Genomic DNA, 19754 nt, shown 5'->3' on the forward strand with positions numbered 1-19754 from the left:
CTCCATGGCATCCATTCCAATGCTCCTCTAGGCAATCTGTCATCCTCCATTCTCTTCACATGGCCAAACCACTCCAATCTTTTCTCCTCTATTTTATCAATGATGGTTTTTTGGATGTTCATTGTATTCCTTATCATGTCATTTCTAACTTTTTCAGTCCTAGACTTTCTTGCCAATCTTTGCCAGAAATTTGTCTCAACAGCCAATGGTTTATTTTTTTGTCTTTCATTTAAGATCCAAGTCTCACATCCATATAATAAAACACTTTGTAATATTGTATTATGTATTTGATCTTTAGTTTTGTTAATAATATTTTTATTCCATAGCACAGAATTGAGCATTCCTATGCTCTTTCTACCTTGACCCAGTCTTCTCTCAATTTCCTGCACAGATGATCTGTCAGCCTGAATAACTGTACCCAAGTATTTAAATTGCTGTACAGTTTTAACCTGTATTCCATCTAAATCCAGAACATCCTCACTTCGATTCATGTACTCTGTCTTATTAAAATTTACTGTCAGTCCCCATATTTTATATTTCTCTAGTAACTTGCTGCCCATGTAATTTGCATCATCATTGTCCTGTGCTCTCACAACTTGGTTGTCTGCAAACAAGTAGATTGTAAAGGTACTTATTTTGACCAAGGGGAATACCCATCGAACTGCACTTCTGTGACCACAGTCTTAGAACAACTTCTAGGTATAGCTTAAACAAAGTAGGTGACAAACAGCATCCTTGAAGTAGTCTTTTTGAAATCTTAAATTTTCTTGATAATTTTGAACCAATTTTAATACAGCATGTATTGTTCTTGTAGATTCTTCTAATTATATCAATTAATGGCTTATTGGCATTTTTTCCGTAGCCTTCCACAGAAGATTTCTTGGCACATTGTCATACGCATTCTCTAAGTCTATGAACAACATACCTACATCTTGGTTTGTAGCCTGACATTTTTTCAGAATTTGCTTAACAGTGAATAAATAGTCTATACATGAGCATCCAGTCGAAAAGCCACACTGTTCCTCAGAAATTATAATCTCTTGTTCCAGTTTTGATTTTATCACTTTCCCAAATAGTTTAGCAATAGAGCTCATAATGCAAATTCCTCTATAGTTGGAGCATCTTCTGCCAAAAAATTATTTTAAAAAAATAGTAATTTTAATTACTTATCTCTGTAATATATATGTTATTAATATTAGTAGTAGTACTAGCAAATGATGCAAGGAAGCAGGCTTATACAGCAACACCTAGTGGGGTGCTGATTAACAGGTACCAGAGTTCTGTGTCCCCCATCCAAAAGTGGCCTAGACCATTATGGTGTCCTTGCCAGCCTGTTCAAATGTGATGGTGGACTCCGCAGTCTCAAGACATCAGGAAATTGATGTGTTCCATTTGCCTCCATGCTTTTAAATATATATTCTTGTTTTGACTTAATTGTGCAGTATTACAGGGAAAATTTTTGTGCTGCTGTTTGTTATAAGCAACATTTACTATAATTGAAAACATAAATGTGATATTGAAATAACTGTTGGAAGATTAAGAGAATTTTTACATAAACAGGCATATTATTTCAAGTGACCTTAAAAAAACATATGCACTCCTGAAAGTAAAGAGTCCCCCACCTACATAAGCCTGTGTATGTTGTAGTAGTGGCATGTGATGCAAGAAAGCAAGCATATGAGCTTATGCAGCATCAGCCGAAAAAAAAAAATTACAAAACAATCCCCTCTAAATATTTGTCCAGTTCCTCAAATTAATTTAACCTATCAACTTCCACAACGACAGATGGAAGTTTGTTCCAGCAATTAACCACCTGCTGGCTAAAGGCAAATTTCCACACATCTATTCTACATCTGTCCTTCCTCAATTTCAATTTATGCCCCCTTAGGTTTGTAATCTGAACAAGTGGAAGAATCTCATCAGAATTCAGCGTGCTCAACTCATTCAACCCATTTTGCTGATGCATGTAACTGCTGCATCAGCAAAATTTTTAACACAGAACCCTCAGGCCAGAAAACCTGGCCTGAGGGTTCTGTTTATATAAACAATAAACATCCAATGATAAAATTAAATTCAGAAATAGAAAAAAATTAAATGTTGTCATTCCTTGACATATGATTAGAATGGACCTTTGACTTGTTAGTCACAAAAGTCTTCTTAAAAAAAGTCATTCTGGAAAATATTTAAATTTCCTGCTACACCTCCTTACAGTTAGTTGTAAAGAGAATGTAAATGCAGAGAAAATCAGATAACCCAAAAAAATTAAACTGCTGAAAAAATCTTTTAAGAGCTGAGTGTATATCTGATTCACTTGATAAAAACATCACACTGATGAAAAATTAAGTATCACAAACAGAATATTAGCTAAAGAGGTAGAAAACTCGAGAGGAAAAAAAAAAGGCTAAAGTGAAAAAAAAAAAAAAAAAGCAGCAGACAAATGCAAATGTACATAATGTGAATTGGACCAAAATAAAACAGACACATATGGGATGGGATGGGCTAAATGCCAGGAATATTTTCCGTTTGACTGGAATACACAGTAGATCAGTCTAATTTCAGAAAGGTAGCTATGGAAATGATTTTGTAAAGAATTAAAAATTTATTATGTAAATAAAGTTTTAATGGAGAAAAATTTTTTACGTAATGTAACAGTTTTTTACATCATTTGGATACATTTATTTTAATTATATAAAGGTTGCACTAACATTGAATGTAACCTTTACCCCAGTAAAAAAAAGTTAGGTGATGTCTGACTACCTCAGACATCACCTGACTTTTTTTTTTTTTGTAATAACAGTTTATTATGTAGTTTGATGTTTAATTTCACAGATTAATATGGATAATCTCATATAACATGTTAAGTGCCAAAAATATCAAGTCATTCAAAAGTTTCATGATTTTTAATATTTTGACAATCTCCTTATTTCTAAGGAAAGGTAGCCCTGATTTTATTAAGCAGATCATCATATTCAAATGAAAAAGTATTTTGAAACTATTTTTAAAAATTAAAAAAATAAAAGTAAATTTTATCAGAAGCTTTTTTTTTTGAAGGTGTTATTGCAGGATCAAACCCAAGAAAAACAACTAAGGTTTCTTGCCAACTGCATTGGCAAGGAGATGTTTAATTTTCGAAGGATGATTGCAGAATAGATGTTCTGCCAGTGGGTGGTTGATTGTTGGAACAGGCTTCCATAAAACATTTTTTAATTAAACTATTATGGACCTTAGTGTTTATAGAGAATATATTTTCTTTAGCATTAGTAAAATTATTTTAGTGAATAATTACTTGGTGTTGAATAGTTTTCTTTTGCTAAATTTCTTGTTTATTTTGAAGATCATATGTTTACAAGAACTACAAGAAGATCACTTTTATAATGTTTTTTCTCCAGAACTTGATTTCTTAGGTATGTATGCAGTAGCTTTAATGATTTTTTTTTTTCCATTTTAAATAATGATACTAAAATAGTGTTTTTTTTTTTTGTTTTTTTTTAAGTTAATTAAATTTTATTATAAGTGCAACCAACATTTTAATGGAAACCTAGGATTTCTTGATTCTGTAATTTTCTTGACTAATATTAGAACTTATGTATGTGTGTAGCACAGCACTTTGGGTGATTCAGGATATGAACTAAGAAAATTAAAAAATACTAATACCAAAAAGATGAAGTGTTGTCATAAAAGCTGAGAAAAAAATAACAATAGAAGCATGTTATAGGATAAATGACTCTGATGGCTATAAAGACAAAGAGAATGGGCCATTAAATCAGAATGTCATTTAATGGGGGATTTTTTTTTAACTTTCCAGATTGAGGAACTTGTAGGCTGGCCATTCACTCAGTAGCAGAGCCTTTCTGGGTGTATTGGTGAATGTTTTCTGCACCAGCATGTTACAAAGGAAATTTTTTTTTTTTTTTTTTTTTTTTTTCATTCATTTTTTTGATTAAAGCAGCCCCTAGCCAGAAATCTTGCTAGGGGCCGCTATCCACAGCAGTCAGAGAGCTCAACAGAAGTATTCATATTAACCAGCAAAACCAAGCTGGAAGGTGTTATTGCAGGATCAAACCCAAGAAAAACAACTAAGGTTTCTTGCCAACTGCATTGGCAAGGAGATGTTTAATTTTTGAAGGATGATTGCAGAATAGATGTTCTGCCAGTGGGTGGTTGATTGTTGGAACAGGCTTCCATCTGTTGTTATGGAAATAAATAGGTTGAATAAATTCAAGGAAGAACTAGACAAATTCTTGTCTGGGTAACTGTGTACGTTTTTTTTTTTTTGTTGTTGTTGTTTGTTTTGGCTGGTGCTATTATAAGCTTCCTTTCTTCTATCATTTGCTATTACTACTACTAATTCGGTAAGGGGTCAGGCAACTAAGGCAGATTATGAAAAGACTTTGGCTAAGAATGCAAAGAAAAATAGCAAAGAATTCTTTGCTTACACCAAATGGAAAAGAATGAACCATATTAACCTCTTAGATATGAATGGCATCAGTGCCACCCAAAATCCCAACAGTCAGATTCCCGATGGCCAAAATCCCAACATACTGATTGTATTTTAAAAAAAACAGAGTCCATGTCTCAGAAATTGTTTGCGATAAAAAAATGTTTTTCATGTAATCATTGTAAACGTGTGCAATACCGCCTTCTTGGTATTGCGCCCAATGTTTCTCTCCTGACTGTTGCCTTCTTGCGTTTTGCACAGGATTCACCACGAAATATGCATTTAGCCTGGTTATTGACCTTTTGCTGTTCTTTCTGAAATTCCTCGATGATCCTATATACGCCAATATGTGCTCATCCGACTATACACCCCCATCTTCTATGCCCATCCTTAACACTGTTTTGGGTGCGTGGAATTCTCAATTGAATGGAATCGTATATGGACCATAATGTTGGTGGAAATAATGATGGGGTGCGTATAACCGTACCATTACGCATATACTACTAATTCTTCCATATATATGATTGTCTTCAAGCCACTCTATCGCATCACTAGCTTCCCTTGGTAAATGTGGCTTCGGAACATTAAATGCTTGTGGTATCTCACCAGAAGGAATAAATGCCAAGGCACACAAATATTGAAGCAGCAAACTAAATTCTTCATCGGTGCCGTACTGAGATGACAGTCCACTTGCTTGAATTTTACTCCGAACACATTGTCCTAGGTGGAAAAAACAGACCTTATTAGACACATTAGGGAACTCACCTTTGGAGGGATTTATTGCAGCTAATTCCAGATCAATTAATATGGCCTGTGGTCTCAATTAAATTTCATATTCTTCGGCAAAGTCAATCATACCTTGAAAGCCAACCGGACTAGCCGGATGGGTAAAGTGCCTGCCCGGCAACCCAAAGGTCGCGGGCTCGAATCCCGCCTCAGGCTTGGATCACAGTACTGCAAAAACAGGCCGACCGGGCTAGCCGGGTGGGTAAAGTGCCTGCCTTGGAACCCAAAGGTCGCGGGTTCGATTCCCGCCTCGGGCTTGGGTCAAAATACTGCAAAAACCTTGGGAGGTGCATTATAGCCACAGAAGCCTATGCGCCAACAACTACCAAAAAAAAAAAAAAAAAACTGCAAAAACATTGGGAGGTGCATTATGGCCACAGAAGCCGATGCGCCAACAACTACCAAAAAAAAAAAAAAAACATACCTTGAAAAAATTGTTTATAATTTTCTTCTTTTATTCATCATCAACACATAAACTAAGTATTCAATAGTTTTCATTACCGACAGGTGCATGTATTGTATATAATTGATAAAAAATTGTGGGCACAGTTTTAAATGTAACATTCATAATCCAATATTGAGTACATGATAGGCATTGAATATTTACTTTTGTTGTAAATAGAATTATTTCCTCTCCCACTGTAGAATCTTTAACAAGAAATCCCATTTTCTTCTTATTATTATTATAATAATAAGAAAATGGGATATTTTTTCCTGTTACCCCTTTCAAAAAATATCCTGCTGGCACCCATGGTCATGCCTAATGTACTTGTCAAAGAAATTTGTGAAAGTACAGCTAATACCTGTATAATTATAGGTATTAGCTGTAATTATACTAAAACTGTAATCAATAACAAATATCTGTATAATATACGGAGAGGCCTCCGTAGCTGAGTAGTCAGGAGCGGGAGTGCAGTAAAATGCTCTTTGAGTATACCGGGGTTCAAGCCCCTGACTGCTAAATATGGTCAATCTGCCAACCTGCACTGGACTAGCTTGGCAGATTATGGTCCATTTCTCTCAACCTGAATTGTTGAGGAGGCTTCCATCCTGCAGTGGGTTGATAATGGCTGCAGTTTACCCTTTTTTTTTTTTTTTTCAACCTGTATAATTAGTTTTAGTTATGCTAATGATATTTATCCATAATTAATGCCACCAACTTTGACCAATTATAACTTTGAACATAGATAAAATTAAATTACAGATAAAATAAATAAATAATATACATGAAATCGACTGTAAAATATAATATAATTTAAAATTTAAAATACAATAAATCATATGAATATATTAAAATTATAAAAATATTATACAATTAAAGCGTTAAACCCATACTACTCTAAAACTGAAGCTTTCGGCAGCATCTGTAATGCAGAATCATCTTGTCAGGAACAGTTATATGGCAATCACAGCATGGATTTGTGAAGGGAAGATCTTGTCTGACCAATCTGATTAACTATGTGAGAAACTGATAACTACTACTTTTGCATCCAATAACAAAGGAACTGGATGCAAACAATAATTTTAACATCATATACAGCCAGGCCTTGCATAACGCGAGTTCGATTAATGCGTGTTTCAGTTACCGCTATTTGAAAAAATTATACCACTTTTCACTTTACGTGATGCAAATTTCCAGTTAACGCGATCTTGTTTTTTTTTTATTTTTATGAGATAGTTGAAAAGGTTTGAATCGTGCAATAAGCTTACCACGCATCGGAAGGGCAATAAACAAGCGTTTGCCTGCTGCCCGCCTCTGTGTGTTCCATCAACCATCAGAAGAAGACGTGTTACTCGTTTGTCTCCTGCTAATAAAGTCAATGCAGACTTGCATTTAAAAATTCAAATTTTTAAATTTTCCTAGATCCCTTGCTCATTTAAAAATTCAAATTTTTAAATGAGCCAGATGAAAATGTTACCGCGAAGGAGATAACGGTAAAAGAAGCTTGATGTCTTTTCAGATGAGGTCTCCATACTTGAACACAGTATTCCATTTGTGGTCTTACAATTGCCTTTACATTGGGATTATGGCCTCCCTATCTCTACAGGTTACCAATGTTTGATAAATCATAGGACACTATGTGCTTTCCTAGCTGCCTGTTTATGCTGCTCAGAAAACTTCATATCTGCCCAGATCATAACTCCTAGATCCCTTGCTTCCTCTACTTTTTTTAGTTCAACTTCCCCAAGTGTATAATTTATTTTGGAGTTGCTATTCCCAAAGTGTAAGACCTTGTATTTTGGTGCTTTAAAACATAACTGCCACTTTTCTGACCATTCTTGCAGCCTATTCAAGTCATCCTGAAGGAGTACTGCTTGGCATAGATCATTAACAACTCTACCAATCTTTACATCGTCTGCAATTTTTGATATCACACCTTCTATCCCTTCATTGATGTTTATGAAAATCAGAAACACAGTGGTCCAAGAACTGATTCTTGGGAGACCTCATTGCTGATGTTGCACCAACCTGAAGAATATCCATTAATCACAGCCCTCATCCTGGGTAGCCCTGCAACTACCCACCAGTCCATCTTAGGATCTTTTCAGTAATCTCAACATGTCCCAGCTTATACAGTAACTTCTCATGAGGAACTGAGTCAAATACTTTGCTAAAATCAAAACAAACTTTGTCAAAATTGTTCCCTACATCCACAAGTAACTGTGTCAGAATATCTTACTTTAAGTTAGTTAAACATGATTTTCCCTTAACAAAATCATGTTGAGTGCCCTTCAGAATGCCATATCTATCTAAATGTCCCTGGATTGCACTCTTAATCATTACTTCTAAGTTTTCCCTACCACTGAAGTCAGACTAACTGGTCTGTAGTTGCCGACTTCACTCGTAGAAGCATCGTTATGTATTGGCACTTCTCCAAAGGAATCTCTCCCGGGTCCAAAGATGTCCTCATAATTAACCTCAATGGTTCAATACATTCCCTGGCGGCCTTCCTCAAAATTACTGGGTATATGCCATCAATCCCAGCAGCCTTACTTGCTTAAAAGTTTTTCTAATAAACAGTCATTTGTAATTTTGATATTACTAATTTCATATAGCTTCGCCTCTCTTACACAGCCTCAGTTCATCTGTGGCATCAGCTGAGTTATCTAAAACTTTCCCACACCCAGTGCACAAGAGTCCACCTGATTTGCTGTCTTTATTGTATTCACATGATAGGCATTGAATATTTACTCTTCAATATGAAAAGTTCCTTGTCCCCATTCTTTGCTAACTTAGCCGGTGCTTTCTCATATGCAGTCTTGGCTTCTCTAACCTTATCTGTGGTACTATTATAAATCAACTTGTAGCTGTTGTAAGCTTCAATACTTTCATCACTCTGTAAGTGTCTCATGCTATCTTTTTCTGCTCTATTTGACCGACCAACTCAGCATCCTCCTGCAGTATTTTCTTAATGGAATATATACATTTATCTGTAATAGAAATAAATGGAATATATACAAAATCTGTAGTAGAAATAAAATTAATCCATTAGAAAGTTTTTTTACAGACCTATATCTAGACAGATTTAAAGAGACAAATCTGGTAAAATAGTTGTATAATTAGATAGTATGGTATTGATTAACTGTCTTTAAAAAAAAAAACAAAAATACGTCATTCACGGTTAATTAATTAAAACCCTTTCTGCAACTATCAGTGTGTAATCTTGGAATAATCTTGGTTCTATGATCAAGCATCAGGGTGAACAATTCCACCATGGTATAAAGTAAAAAGACGATACTAGGGAAGGTGGAACATAAACATGATGGCCAATTACTGCAATCCAGCAATTAATAAGGCTCTGAGAGGGGTTGGTAAAATGAGTGAAGGTGGAATTTTCACTGTTGCAAAGAATTCCAGAACTAGGGCCATAAATTCAGATTACAAGGGAACAGGTTTAGACTAGATTGTAGAAAGTTTTCTTTTAGCCAGAAAGCCATTGATTACTGGAACAAATTGCCTCAACAAGTGATGAGGCTGACAGGTTTGAAGAAATTCAAAGGTCAGTTGGATAGTTACCTACATGAGGAGGGAAGCTCATAACTTGTGTTTTCTTATCTACTTTTGGCTAGTGCAGCCAAATCTTTCTTGGTAAGAGTACCCTTTTGTGCCCTTGACTAATCTTGTTGCTCTTCTCCTCACTTATTCCAACACATCCTCATCCTTCCTGAAATGAGGCATGCTTTCAAATCAGCATGTAATACTCAGGATGCAGCCTAACCATTGCCTTACACAACAGAGTGATTACCTCTTTGTCTCTACTGGCAAAAGTCATATATATCATTGGTAGAACCCTACAGCTTACTCTGGAAGCCTGTCTGCACCACTCAAAGAAGTGCATATTGGACTGTACAATTACCCCTAGATCTCTTTTTCTCTCCATTATCTTGACTTAGTACCACCTAGTGGTATGTTATTCTGGGATTAGTGCTACTCAAATGCAGTATATTGCACTTTTCAGTGTTAAACCACAATTTCCACCCTCCATCCCATCCGTCCAATTTATCCAGGTCTTGTTGGAATATCATATCTGATTACTGTCATTAGCTGTCCTTTCTGCCTTTGTATCAGCAAACTTAGACATTAAACTGATATGCCCTCACCAATATTGTTAATAAATATTAAAAATGGTGAGGAAACCAATGCTGAACCCTGAGGTACTTCACAAATAACAGTGAAGGCCCCAATGCCACATTACTCCAATTTTTACAACAGTTGTTCATGTGGAACAGTATCAAACCAAAGCTTTATTGAAATCTAAGTATACGATATCAAAATTATTTTTTGCATCAAGTTTATTTGTGACCACCTCATCAGATTAGTGACTTAGGATTTTCCCCTAAATCATGCATACTGTGATTGCCATATAATTGCATTTCTTTCAAGATGATCCTGCCTTAACTACTGATTCCATTATTTTCCCTTTCTAAAAGGAGAGACATTTTCACTTTTCCAGTTTGTAGGGACCGTGACTGAAAACAAGAATGCTCCCATAATTACAACCAAAGGTTTAATTATCTCTTTTGCTTCTACTTTTAATATAATTAGATAGATCCCATCAGCCCCAGATACATACTTTTAGCTTTGACAATTTTGCTTCCACCTTCCTGTTGTCATAAAATCATTTCACTTCCACTTAGAATTGATCTGATTAACAGGTGACTCTTCATACATTAAAAATCTACAGATAAAAGAACCATTAGTTGGCAGTGGTCACACTATATTGATTTAGAATTTACTTAAAGATGGGGTGCCTCCGTAGCCAGGTGGGAAGGAGCAGCAGTGTGTAGCACACGCTTCTTGATTAGACCGGGGTTCGAGCCATCACCACCAAATACAGAGGATGCAGAAAGGTCAGGGAATGACCACCACATATCCCAGAGCAATATGGCCTTAGTTGCTAATGCTCCTAAAAACCAAATAACAACAACAACATACTTAAAGATGTAACTGCTGTCAAGGGCAAAGGGTAGGGTTTTTGCTTTTGCAAGGGTGACTATATATGGTCTCAGACAGTTTTTAAAATCTGCTCAGTGGGACAAACTGATGATGTTACCAACATTGAATTCTAAGTGGGAAGCATTCAGGAAAGTAATTGTAGAAATTATTAGGCTTTTAATATCAGCTAAGAGATATACTGTTCAAGGTTTAGACTTAAATGGATGTCAAATGACCTAATGAGACTAGTGGCAGAGAAGACAAATGCACAGAATGCTTATAAATTATCAGGAGCTACAGAAACCTACAGCAGGTATAAACTAGTCTGTAATCAAGTCACAAAGTGGGTTAGGCAAGCAAAGTCAGATTATGAAAAGTCTCTGGCAAAGAAAAGTAGCAAAGATTTACTTACGTTAACACTAAAAGGAAAGGGATGAATCACATCATATTGGTCTGTTAGATATGAATGGTGTAAGAGTTGATGATTCTACTCTGGTTGCTGACAAACTGAATAGATAGTTTGCATCTGCATTCATTCATAAAGAATTTTTTAGGGATGTGGTACAGAAGATATATTAACTTACAGGGAGCTGAATAATTTTGTGATAACTGAGAGCAAAGCAGAAAAGTTGTTGAAGCTAAATATAAATAGTGCACCTGGTGCAGATGGGATCTATTCAGTTATAGTGATAGAGGTAGCAAAAGAGGTCATCAAGCATTTAGCCATAATTATGACAATATCCTTGGGTTCAGTGGATGTCCTTATGGACTGGAGATGTGCAAATGTATCCCCAATTCAGAAAGAGGGATCAAAGGGTGGCATTAGTAATAAGAGACCTGTTAGTCTGACTTCTCTTCCAGGGAAAATAATAGTGCCACTAGTTAAAGAAATAATTGCACAACCTTATAGACAGGAATGCAGTTATACAGCAGTCACATCATGAATTTATTAAAGGGTGATCTTATCTGACCAATGTGATTGGATATTATAACACAATAACAAAGAAACTGGATGCCAAACAAGTAATTTTGATATCATGTACTTTGATTTCAGAAAACCTTTTGACATTGTTACACATAAGACTGGTGTACAGTTTGGAACATTGTGGAATTAGGAGCAAGTGACTGCTATGGATAAAGGGTTAGTTGAATGGTAGAAGAGAGTCGTTATCAATTGACACTGCTCTTCTTGGACTAATGTTTGGGGTGTCTCATTGTTTGGTGCTGGATTCATTATAATTTTAAATATTTATTGATGATATTGATAAAACCATATCAAGTTGAACAGCTAAGCTTGAAGATGGCATAAAGGTTGGCAAGGTGATTAATGACAGTAATCAGAGTATGCTACTGCAACAGATCTAGGAAAGTTAGGTGAATAGGCAGAGAAGTGGCAATTGAATTTTAACACTGGCAAATGCAAGGTACTGCATATGGGTAGCAGTAATCCCAGAATAACATACTTGTGTGGTACCACACTGATTGGTAGTGGAGGATTATTGTGAAGTCAGGTGTGACGTTCTCTGTACAGTGCTTCTGCCAGTACAGTTCATGGGATTTTGTCAATGATATACACGAATTTTGCCAGCAGGGATAAGAAGGTGATTAACCCATTGTGTAAGGCAATTGGTTAGACCACATCTGGAGCTGTATACAAGTCTAGAAGCTTCATTTTAGGAAGAAATGTGGACCAGTTGGAATGGGTGCAGAGAAGGGCAACAAAATTTCTGAAGGGAACAAAAGACAAACTAAAGCATTTCTCTTAACTAACAAGAAAGGTTTTAGTTATGCAAATTGTAATGTTTGGAAACTAGGCACCTATGAGGAGATCTGATTGACATGTTTAAGGCCTTGAATGGACTGAGTAAGTTAAATGCTGATGGCATCCTTCCTCTTCCTCCAACAACACATACATGAGGGAACATAAATTTAAATCAAGGAAAGATGGTTGTAGGATAGATGTGTGGAAGTTTACTTCAACTAGTGGATAATTGATTGTTGCAACAAACTGTCATCTGATGTTGTGAAAGTGGGCAGTTTGAAGAAATTTAAGGGGATATTAGAGAGATTGGATGGGTGATGTGGGAAATGGGTTTTTTTTTTTTTTTCTTTCTGATGCTATACAAGCTTGCTTTCTTGCATCATTTGCCACTAATAATACTAAATATGTCACCCATCTTTGGACTCGTTTTGTTTTCCTCTGCCATCCTTGAATCCAATTCATACTGAAAGAGTACTACTTGATATTGGTCCACCCTGGTTCGTTAACCACTCTCCTAATGTTCACATGTTCAAATTTTGACACAATGTCCTCTACCCCCTTTGTCAATGCCATTTATGAAAATCAAAACAACAGTGGACCCAAAGGGGGATCCCACTTCTAACATTAGTCCAGTCTGATGATTAACCATTAATTACAGCCCTATTCCCCCTGCCTTGCATCCACCCTCTGAACCATCTCTGAATCTTACCGATGATCCCAACATGTTCCAGCTTATATGGTAACCTCTCATGAGATATTGAATAAAATGCTTTGCTGAAATCAAAATAAACAATATAAAAATGATTTCCCACATCCAGCTCTTGAGTAACTGTCAAAATAGCCAACCCTGTTAGTGAAAGATGATTTTTCGCTTAAGAAAAACATGTGTATCCTTCAGAATTCATCTGTCTGAATGACTCTGTATCCCACTCTTTATCATTGCTTCCACTATTTTCCCTACCTCTAAAGACAGACTGAGCAGTCCGTAGTTGCCCAGGTTGCTCTTAGAAGTGCCTTTATGTAGTCATGATTCATTGGCACTTCTCCGATCTAACAGAATCTCATGCAAGTCCAAGCCATTAAGTTAAATTATGATGCCCTCTTAATTTACCTTAATGGCTCAATGCACTTTCTCATTACCTCACTAAAAAAACTACTAGGTATTATGCCATTAACTTGGAACACCTTACTTGCCTTTAGGTTTATAATTTTTTCTAATAAACCACCATCTGTAATTTCAATATTGCTAATTTTATACCACTCAGCCTCACTCTCAAAGCTTTCTCTTCTGTATGATGAGTCTTTTGTCTGTATAGATCAATGCACTGTAGCTGTTCAATTCACCAGCAATGTCAGCTGGGTTATCTAAGACTTTTCCACAGTATTACTCAAGGTCTGATCTGATCTGATTGATGGTCTTCTGCTATGGGTGATCGGTGTCATGCAGAGTGATCATTAAACACTTCCGATCTTAGTATCATTCCTAAAGTCCAAATAAGAAGTGGCAAAATTAAATCCTGCATCTAACTCATGAGTGACTGTTTCAAAAAAGCTAACCAGATTAAAGAGTACTTTCCCTAACAAAATTATGCTTTATTCCCTTCAGAATAACAGTTCCATTTAGATACCACTGTATTGCATTCTTAATCATCATCTCTGTGGTTTTCCTTACCCCCAAAATCAGTCTTCTAGACTGTAGTTGCACACTTTGTTTAGAACTACCCAATTCATTGATACTTATTCAATTCAGAAGATTTTCTCTGAATCCAGTAATGCCCTCAGAATTACTGGCTATATGCCATCACCCAAGGACCTTACTTCCATCCTAATGGAACAAGTTATCTTCCTCAACTTGGTATGATAGCAGCAACAGCTGTCTTCCAAGAAGAGCAGACTTTATAGCTTATGCTGATTACTTCAGTCACTGCTGGTGTGTGTGTGTGTGTGTGTGTGTGTGTGTGTGTGTGTGTGTGTGTGTGTGTGTGTGTGTGTGTGTGTGTGTGTGTGTGTGTGATGCAAATAATGATCAAACCCCATCCAATCAGCTTCTCAGATTGCTGTGGGAACCCCCCCTCCCCATTCAAACCTGCACAAGACCACCCGAGTCCAAATTAGTATTATCAACCAGGACCTTCACTCTTATCAAAAACAGATACCAGTCTGAGTGTAACAAAATAGTTTTGGACTTCTCGATATCACTTAGCTGCTGATCAAGAGCTGAAGCACATTTCACAACATGTGGCAGGTACTCCAAAATTAAGCACAGACTGGTTAGTTATGTTTATCTCAGTTTTGTTATTTGCATGGTAGTTATCAAAATCTTAAAGTTTTCTTTAAAATTTAACTTTAAAACTCCTCTGAGCAATTATTGTTATGTAATGTAATAGTTTAGTAATCTTGCCAATCATGCCTCTATTATTATTATCTTTTTGTACATTAAAATAATTTTTCTCCTTGTGATATTTATTCAGCCAATGGCAGAAGAGGGATGCGAGTTACATGGTAATACGTAACAAATACAAAACAGAAGCTTCTGTTACGTGGTCATGCTAGATAAATCCTGTGCACGCACTTTGTTTATCTAGCGTGACCACACTGTGCCATTCTTGATTTCCATATGTAACGTCTTTATGTATTCATAGCTGAGGAAGAAACACACAGTGTCAAAAGCTGTAAGTATTTTATTTTATCAAAAGAAGCAAGCACAGCAAGCAGGGGGTAAAGCCCCTAGTTACTATTATTGTTGTTGCTCTTATATTATTTCTCCCTGATGGGAGGATTCCACTTCATGACAGGTACTGCTACCAAGTATACAGGGTAGTTGTAATGTCTGGTGTTACTGTTGGTTGAGGAAATCTCTGACTATCCTACAGGTGTTCAGGATTGCAACTTTCTGGAGTTCCTTGTAAGTGTTCTCTGGAAGACCTATTGCTGCTACAGTCTTTGGCACCATACCGGTGGTTGACACAATGATCGGGATGGTCGATACTTCTTGCATATGCCACATCTCCTTGACCTCATGTCTCAGATTCGTGTACTTCCTAATTTTTTCCTAATGGGTTTTCTGGACATTGCTAGTGTTGGGCACCACTATGTCAATCAGGTAGGTAGCCTTTTCCATCTTATCCACAAGGGTTATGTCCGGTCTGTTGTGCGTGATGGTCTTTCCGTTATTATGGTGTGGTCCCAGTACAGCTTGTTGGTTCAGGTCTCTAGTACTGCCTGGGGTTCGTACTTGTAGTATGGTACACTTTCTTTGGTCAACTGGTGTTTCCTCGCTAGCTTCTGATGTATTATCCTGGCTACCTGGTCATGTCTGTGAGTGTACTCAGTCTGGGTGATCATCTTGCACCCCGTGGTGATGTGTTGGATTGTTTCTGAGGCCAGGTAGCATCGTCGACATGTGTCATCTGATATTGTAGATGATGTAGTGTCTTCTTTGCCCATCTTTCTAACTTCATTTCTTGTGCCGTCTGGGTGGGTGGGGGTTTCTCGCTTAGTTTGAGTGGGATATACCACTTATCTATCTTCCTTATGGCCTGGTGGAGTGGTGCTGTGTTGTTCTCAAAGTAATCATTATTATTATATAACTAAGAAATGGAAAAACACTTTGTCATATACTAATGATACAGTTTGTTATATACACTTGATATGCTTCCTCCTGCTTTCTTCTTTATGAGGTATACTAATAATTGTTATTTTAGAGAATATAACTTTGTTGACTGTTATTAGCAAATGCCTGAGGAAGATGACAATCACTACTGGTGGTAGCAGCCAAAATGATTGAGATCCCATGTTTGCTCTGTCACACTGTGCAAAAGAGGCTTTAGTTTAATTTCTGTTGCTTCTGATTGAATGTCGAGAGGTATTTTCCATTGGGATTAGGAGAAACTTTTATGTGCCTTTGTTATACCTTTGCTCGGTTAGGGTTCAACTTGGGCAAGGATTGAATCTTTTTTTTTTTCCTCATATAAACTGTGGTTTTTCTCCCACAAATGTGCAAACTGGTAGTACAATACCAGCAATTTATAAACCTGATATACCATTGCCTCATGGCTTAGTTGTCTGTGCAAAACTAAACATTCCAGCTCTGTCCTCCTTGTAAAGATTGTGATTTAATTATCCTCTTGATATGATTTATATATTTTTCTTTGTTTAGGAATGATATAATCATATTATCATTCAATTGGTTATTCTGTCTTATGCATTTCTTTTCTATCTTCGCTTACAATTTATCATCCATATAACCTTTCTAACGATGTACTTTTAGAAAGCTTATCACCAGGAATAGTTTAGTATATTATCCAGGATTAAATAAATCTTTTATTTCAAAATTGCATAATTGAATCAAATTCAGCTGCTTTATTTTTGTGGTATGGAAGTTGATCTCAATATGTTAAAACCAATTGGAGTAGTATCAGTAGATAAGTACATGTGAATAATTTACTTTTGTATGTGTATTATTTCTGATATAGGGGTTCTACACAAAACACTGGAGATTTTGAAGGTTTCCCCCCTTCTGTATGTTATTTATTTTTGGGAAAAAAAATAATAAATTACCATTAGACATTTAGTTCTTTTTTTTATATTTTTGATATAATAAATAAAAAATTAATTATATAAATAATTTATGAAAAATTCCCTACTGAGAAGTAATGTGCTTGTTTGTTATTATCATAAATTCAAAATCCCCATTTTTATATTTGAAATATTGCTTAAAATCTAATAACCAACCTGTGTGGCAGAATGCGTGGGATTTATGTTTTAACATGGAAATTATCAAATGGTATTTGTATATGCTTCTGATACCGACTTTTATATGGTTTTAAAAAAAAATTATGATGATACATATTATTTCAGGTTATGAAGGCATTTATAAAAAGAAAACAAGAGATAAAACTGATGGCTGTGGAATATTCTTTAAAAAGTCATTGTTTATATTAGATTCTTATAAAGAAGTTGAATACTTCAGAAATGGTATTAAGCTTTTAAACCGTGATAATGTAGGAATCATTGTTTGTTTGAAACCTCGTTGTGTTCCAGAAGAGAGTAATACAAAAATTTGTATAGCAACAACTCATTTGCTTTTTAATCCTAGACGAGGTGATGTTAAGCTTGCACAGCTGAGAGTTCTTCTTGCCGAGATCGATAAAATAGCCTTTAAAGGATTTGCAAAAACATCTCATCGGCCATTATATTACCCTGTAATTGTGTGTGGAGATATGAACAGTGAGCCTTATTCTCCTTTATACAATTTTTTTGCATGCGGTAAAATTAAGTATAATCATCTTTTTTCTGGAAACATATCAGGACAACCAGAAGGTACCAATAAAGGAGGGATGATATCTGCTAAGGAGCTTCTTCATCCAGATTTAGGTATAACCGAGAAGAGTCAGTATTTTGAAATTGGGATGAAGAGACACCAGGAGTGGTTGAAAGAAAACTGTAGTTCAGAAATGGAAAGTACAGAATTTAATACTATTGATGAAGCTCATGGATCTAATGCGAATAACAAGAATCCTTCACGTGAATTATATGAATATCCACTGGAAGATCTAGATAAAAAAATTGAAGTAAATAATACAGTTAATAATATTACAGAAGATGGAGTTATGGATACTATTTCATTGATTGCCCCTAGTCTAAAAAATATTACCAGTGGTGTTACTATTAATCAACAAAAAGAAACTCTCCTGTGTAGTTTAGGAATGGAAAATACAGGATTTGATGATGAAGCTTTTAAGTATAATGTGAATAACAAGAATCCCTCAACAAGTGAATTACATGAATATCCATTGGAAAGTCTGGATAGCAAATTTGAAATAAATACACTTAATAGCTATATAGAAGGTGGAGTGACAAATCACTCTGATGTTATTTCATTGATTACTCCTAATCAAGAAAATACTAACAGCAGTGTTATTACTGATCAGAAAGATAGTCAGCTTTATAGTTTAGGAATGGAAAGTACAGAAGTTGTTGGTAAAGGATATAAATGTAATATGAATGTCAAGAGTCCTATAAGTGAATTACATGAATACCCATTGGAAAGTTTAAATGAAACTTCTGAAATAAGTAACACTATCAATAACAACACAGAAAATGTAGTGACAAATCAAACTGCTATTTCTTTGATCACTCCTAATGAGGAAAATATTTCCTGTAATGTTGTTGCTGATCAACAAGAAGGAACTCTTCTTGTTCCCACATCATCCATTTCTCCATCAGAGAACTTACCTCACTGGCTTTATCACTATTTTAATTTCCTGTCTGCATATTCCCATAAAACTCTGGATGGCCAGCATGAAGTTACAACTCAACACACTAAAACCAGCTGCACAGTTGACTATGTGTTTTACTCTGTAAAATTTAAGAAAAGTTCTATACGGAAAGGCGTACCAGTACATTCAAATATTACAGAAGGGCCTTTAAAACTCCTTGGTACTTACAGTTTAATGTCAGACAATGAAGTAAGGAAGGTTGGTGGATTACCCAATGCATTTCAATCATCAGATCATTTGTCTCTCATGTGTCGCTTTTTGCTGAAGTTGAATTGAAAAAAAAAAATTTTTTTTTTGTTGGTTTTAATGAGACATCTATGAGAAGAAAATTGGAAAGATTTTGGTTAAATGTAAACTAAATGCAAATAAAAATTAGCCTGTCTTTTCACAGAAATAAATATTACAGACACAATAGTTTGAAACTTTGGCATTTCTTAGAGTGAAAAATATAAATTTTTATATTTTATAAGTCATAATATTTTAAATTCTCACTTGAGTGTAAAATTGTATCCATTTATAGATCCACATTATAAATATGCTCATGTAGTTTTTACCATTTGTTTATAATATAATGAAAAAGGAAGTGAATTTAAAAATAATCATAATAACACTGATGTTCAAGATTCAGTATAGCACAAAAACTCATCATTCATTGAATATAAAATCATTTGATAGATGAAATAGAATGTTCTTAAAAAAATATTATAATCATGTAATTATTGAAATCTATTTTGATCCTTACTACCAATAAATGTTTTGAAAAGTTCACAGTGAACGTTTTACTTTTCTTGTTACTAGTTGTGAATGAAAACATTTAGTTCTCCATAGTCTAATTTATTGAATTATTAGTTGCCTGATATAATGTGCCACTGACAGTTAAAAACATAGTAAGCCAAGTTAATTAAATTGGAATGTTGGTGACGTTTCTGGACTTGCCTTTAATTGTGTTGAGTGAAAATTTGTTAGACCGCTGGCCACGAAGTGGAACTATTTGTGTGACAAGATGAGTGAGAATGAAGGTTAGTTTCATGTAGAAAGGGTTGGTTAAAC

The 19754-nt window shown here is 35.4% G+C and overlaps 1 protein-coding gene across 1 annotated transcript in view; it reads left to right on the top strand.

The window, feature by feature from the left end:
* LOC150084876 (uncharacterized) overlaps window positions 1-18980 on the top strand; it is a 74167-nt gene extending 55187 nt beyond the window's left edge. Inside the window, exons 4-5 of the mRNA XM_090376674.1 lie at window positions 3335-3404; window positions 17284-18980. Of these exons, the coding sequence (XP_090232800.1) occupies window positions 3335-3404; window positions 17284-18980 (1767 nt within the window). The remainder of the gene's footprint in view (window positions 1-3334; window positions 3405-17283) is intronic.
* The last annotated feature ends 774 nt before the right edge of the window (window positions 18981-19754 follow it).

Source organism: Mastigoproctus giganteus, chromosome 6, assembly GCF_048544385.1.
Source record: "Mastigoproctus giganteus isolate SK-2022 chromosome 6, ASM4854438v1, whole genome shotgun sequence".
Lineage (NCBI taxonomy): Eukaryota > Metazoa > Arthropoda > Arachnida > Uropygi > Thelyphonidae > Mastigoproctus > Mastigoproctus giganteus.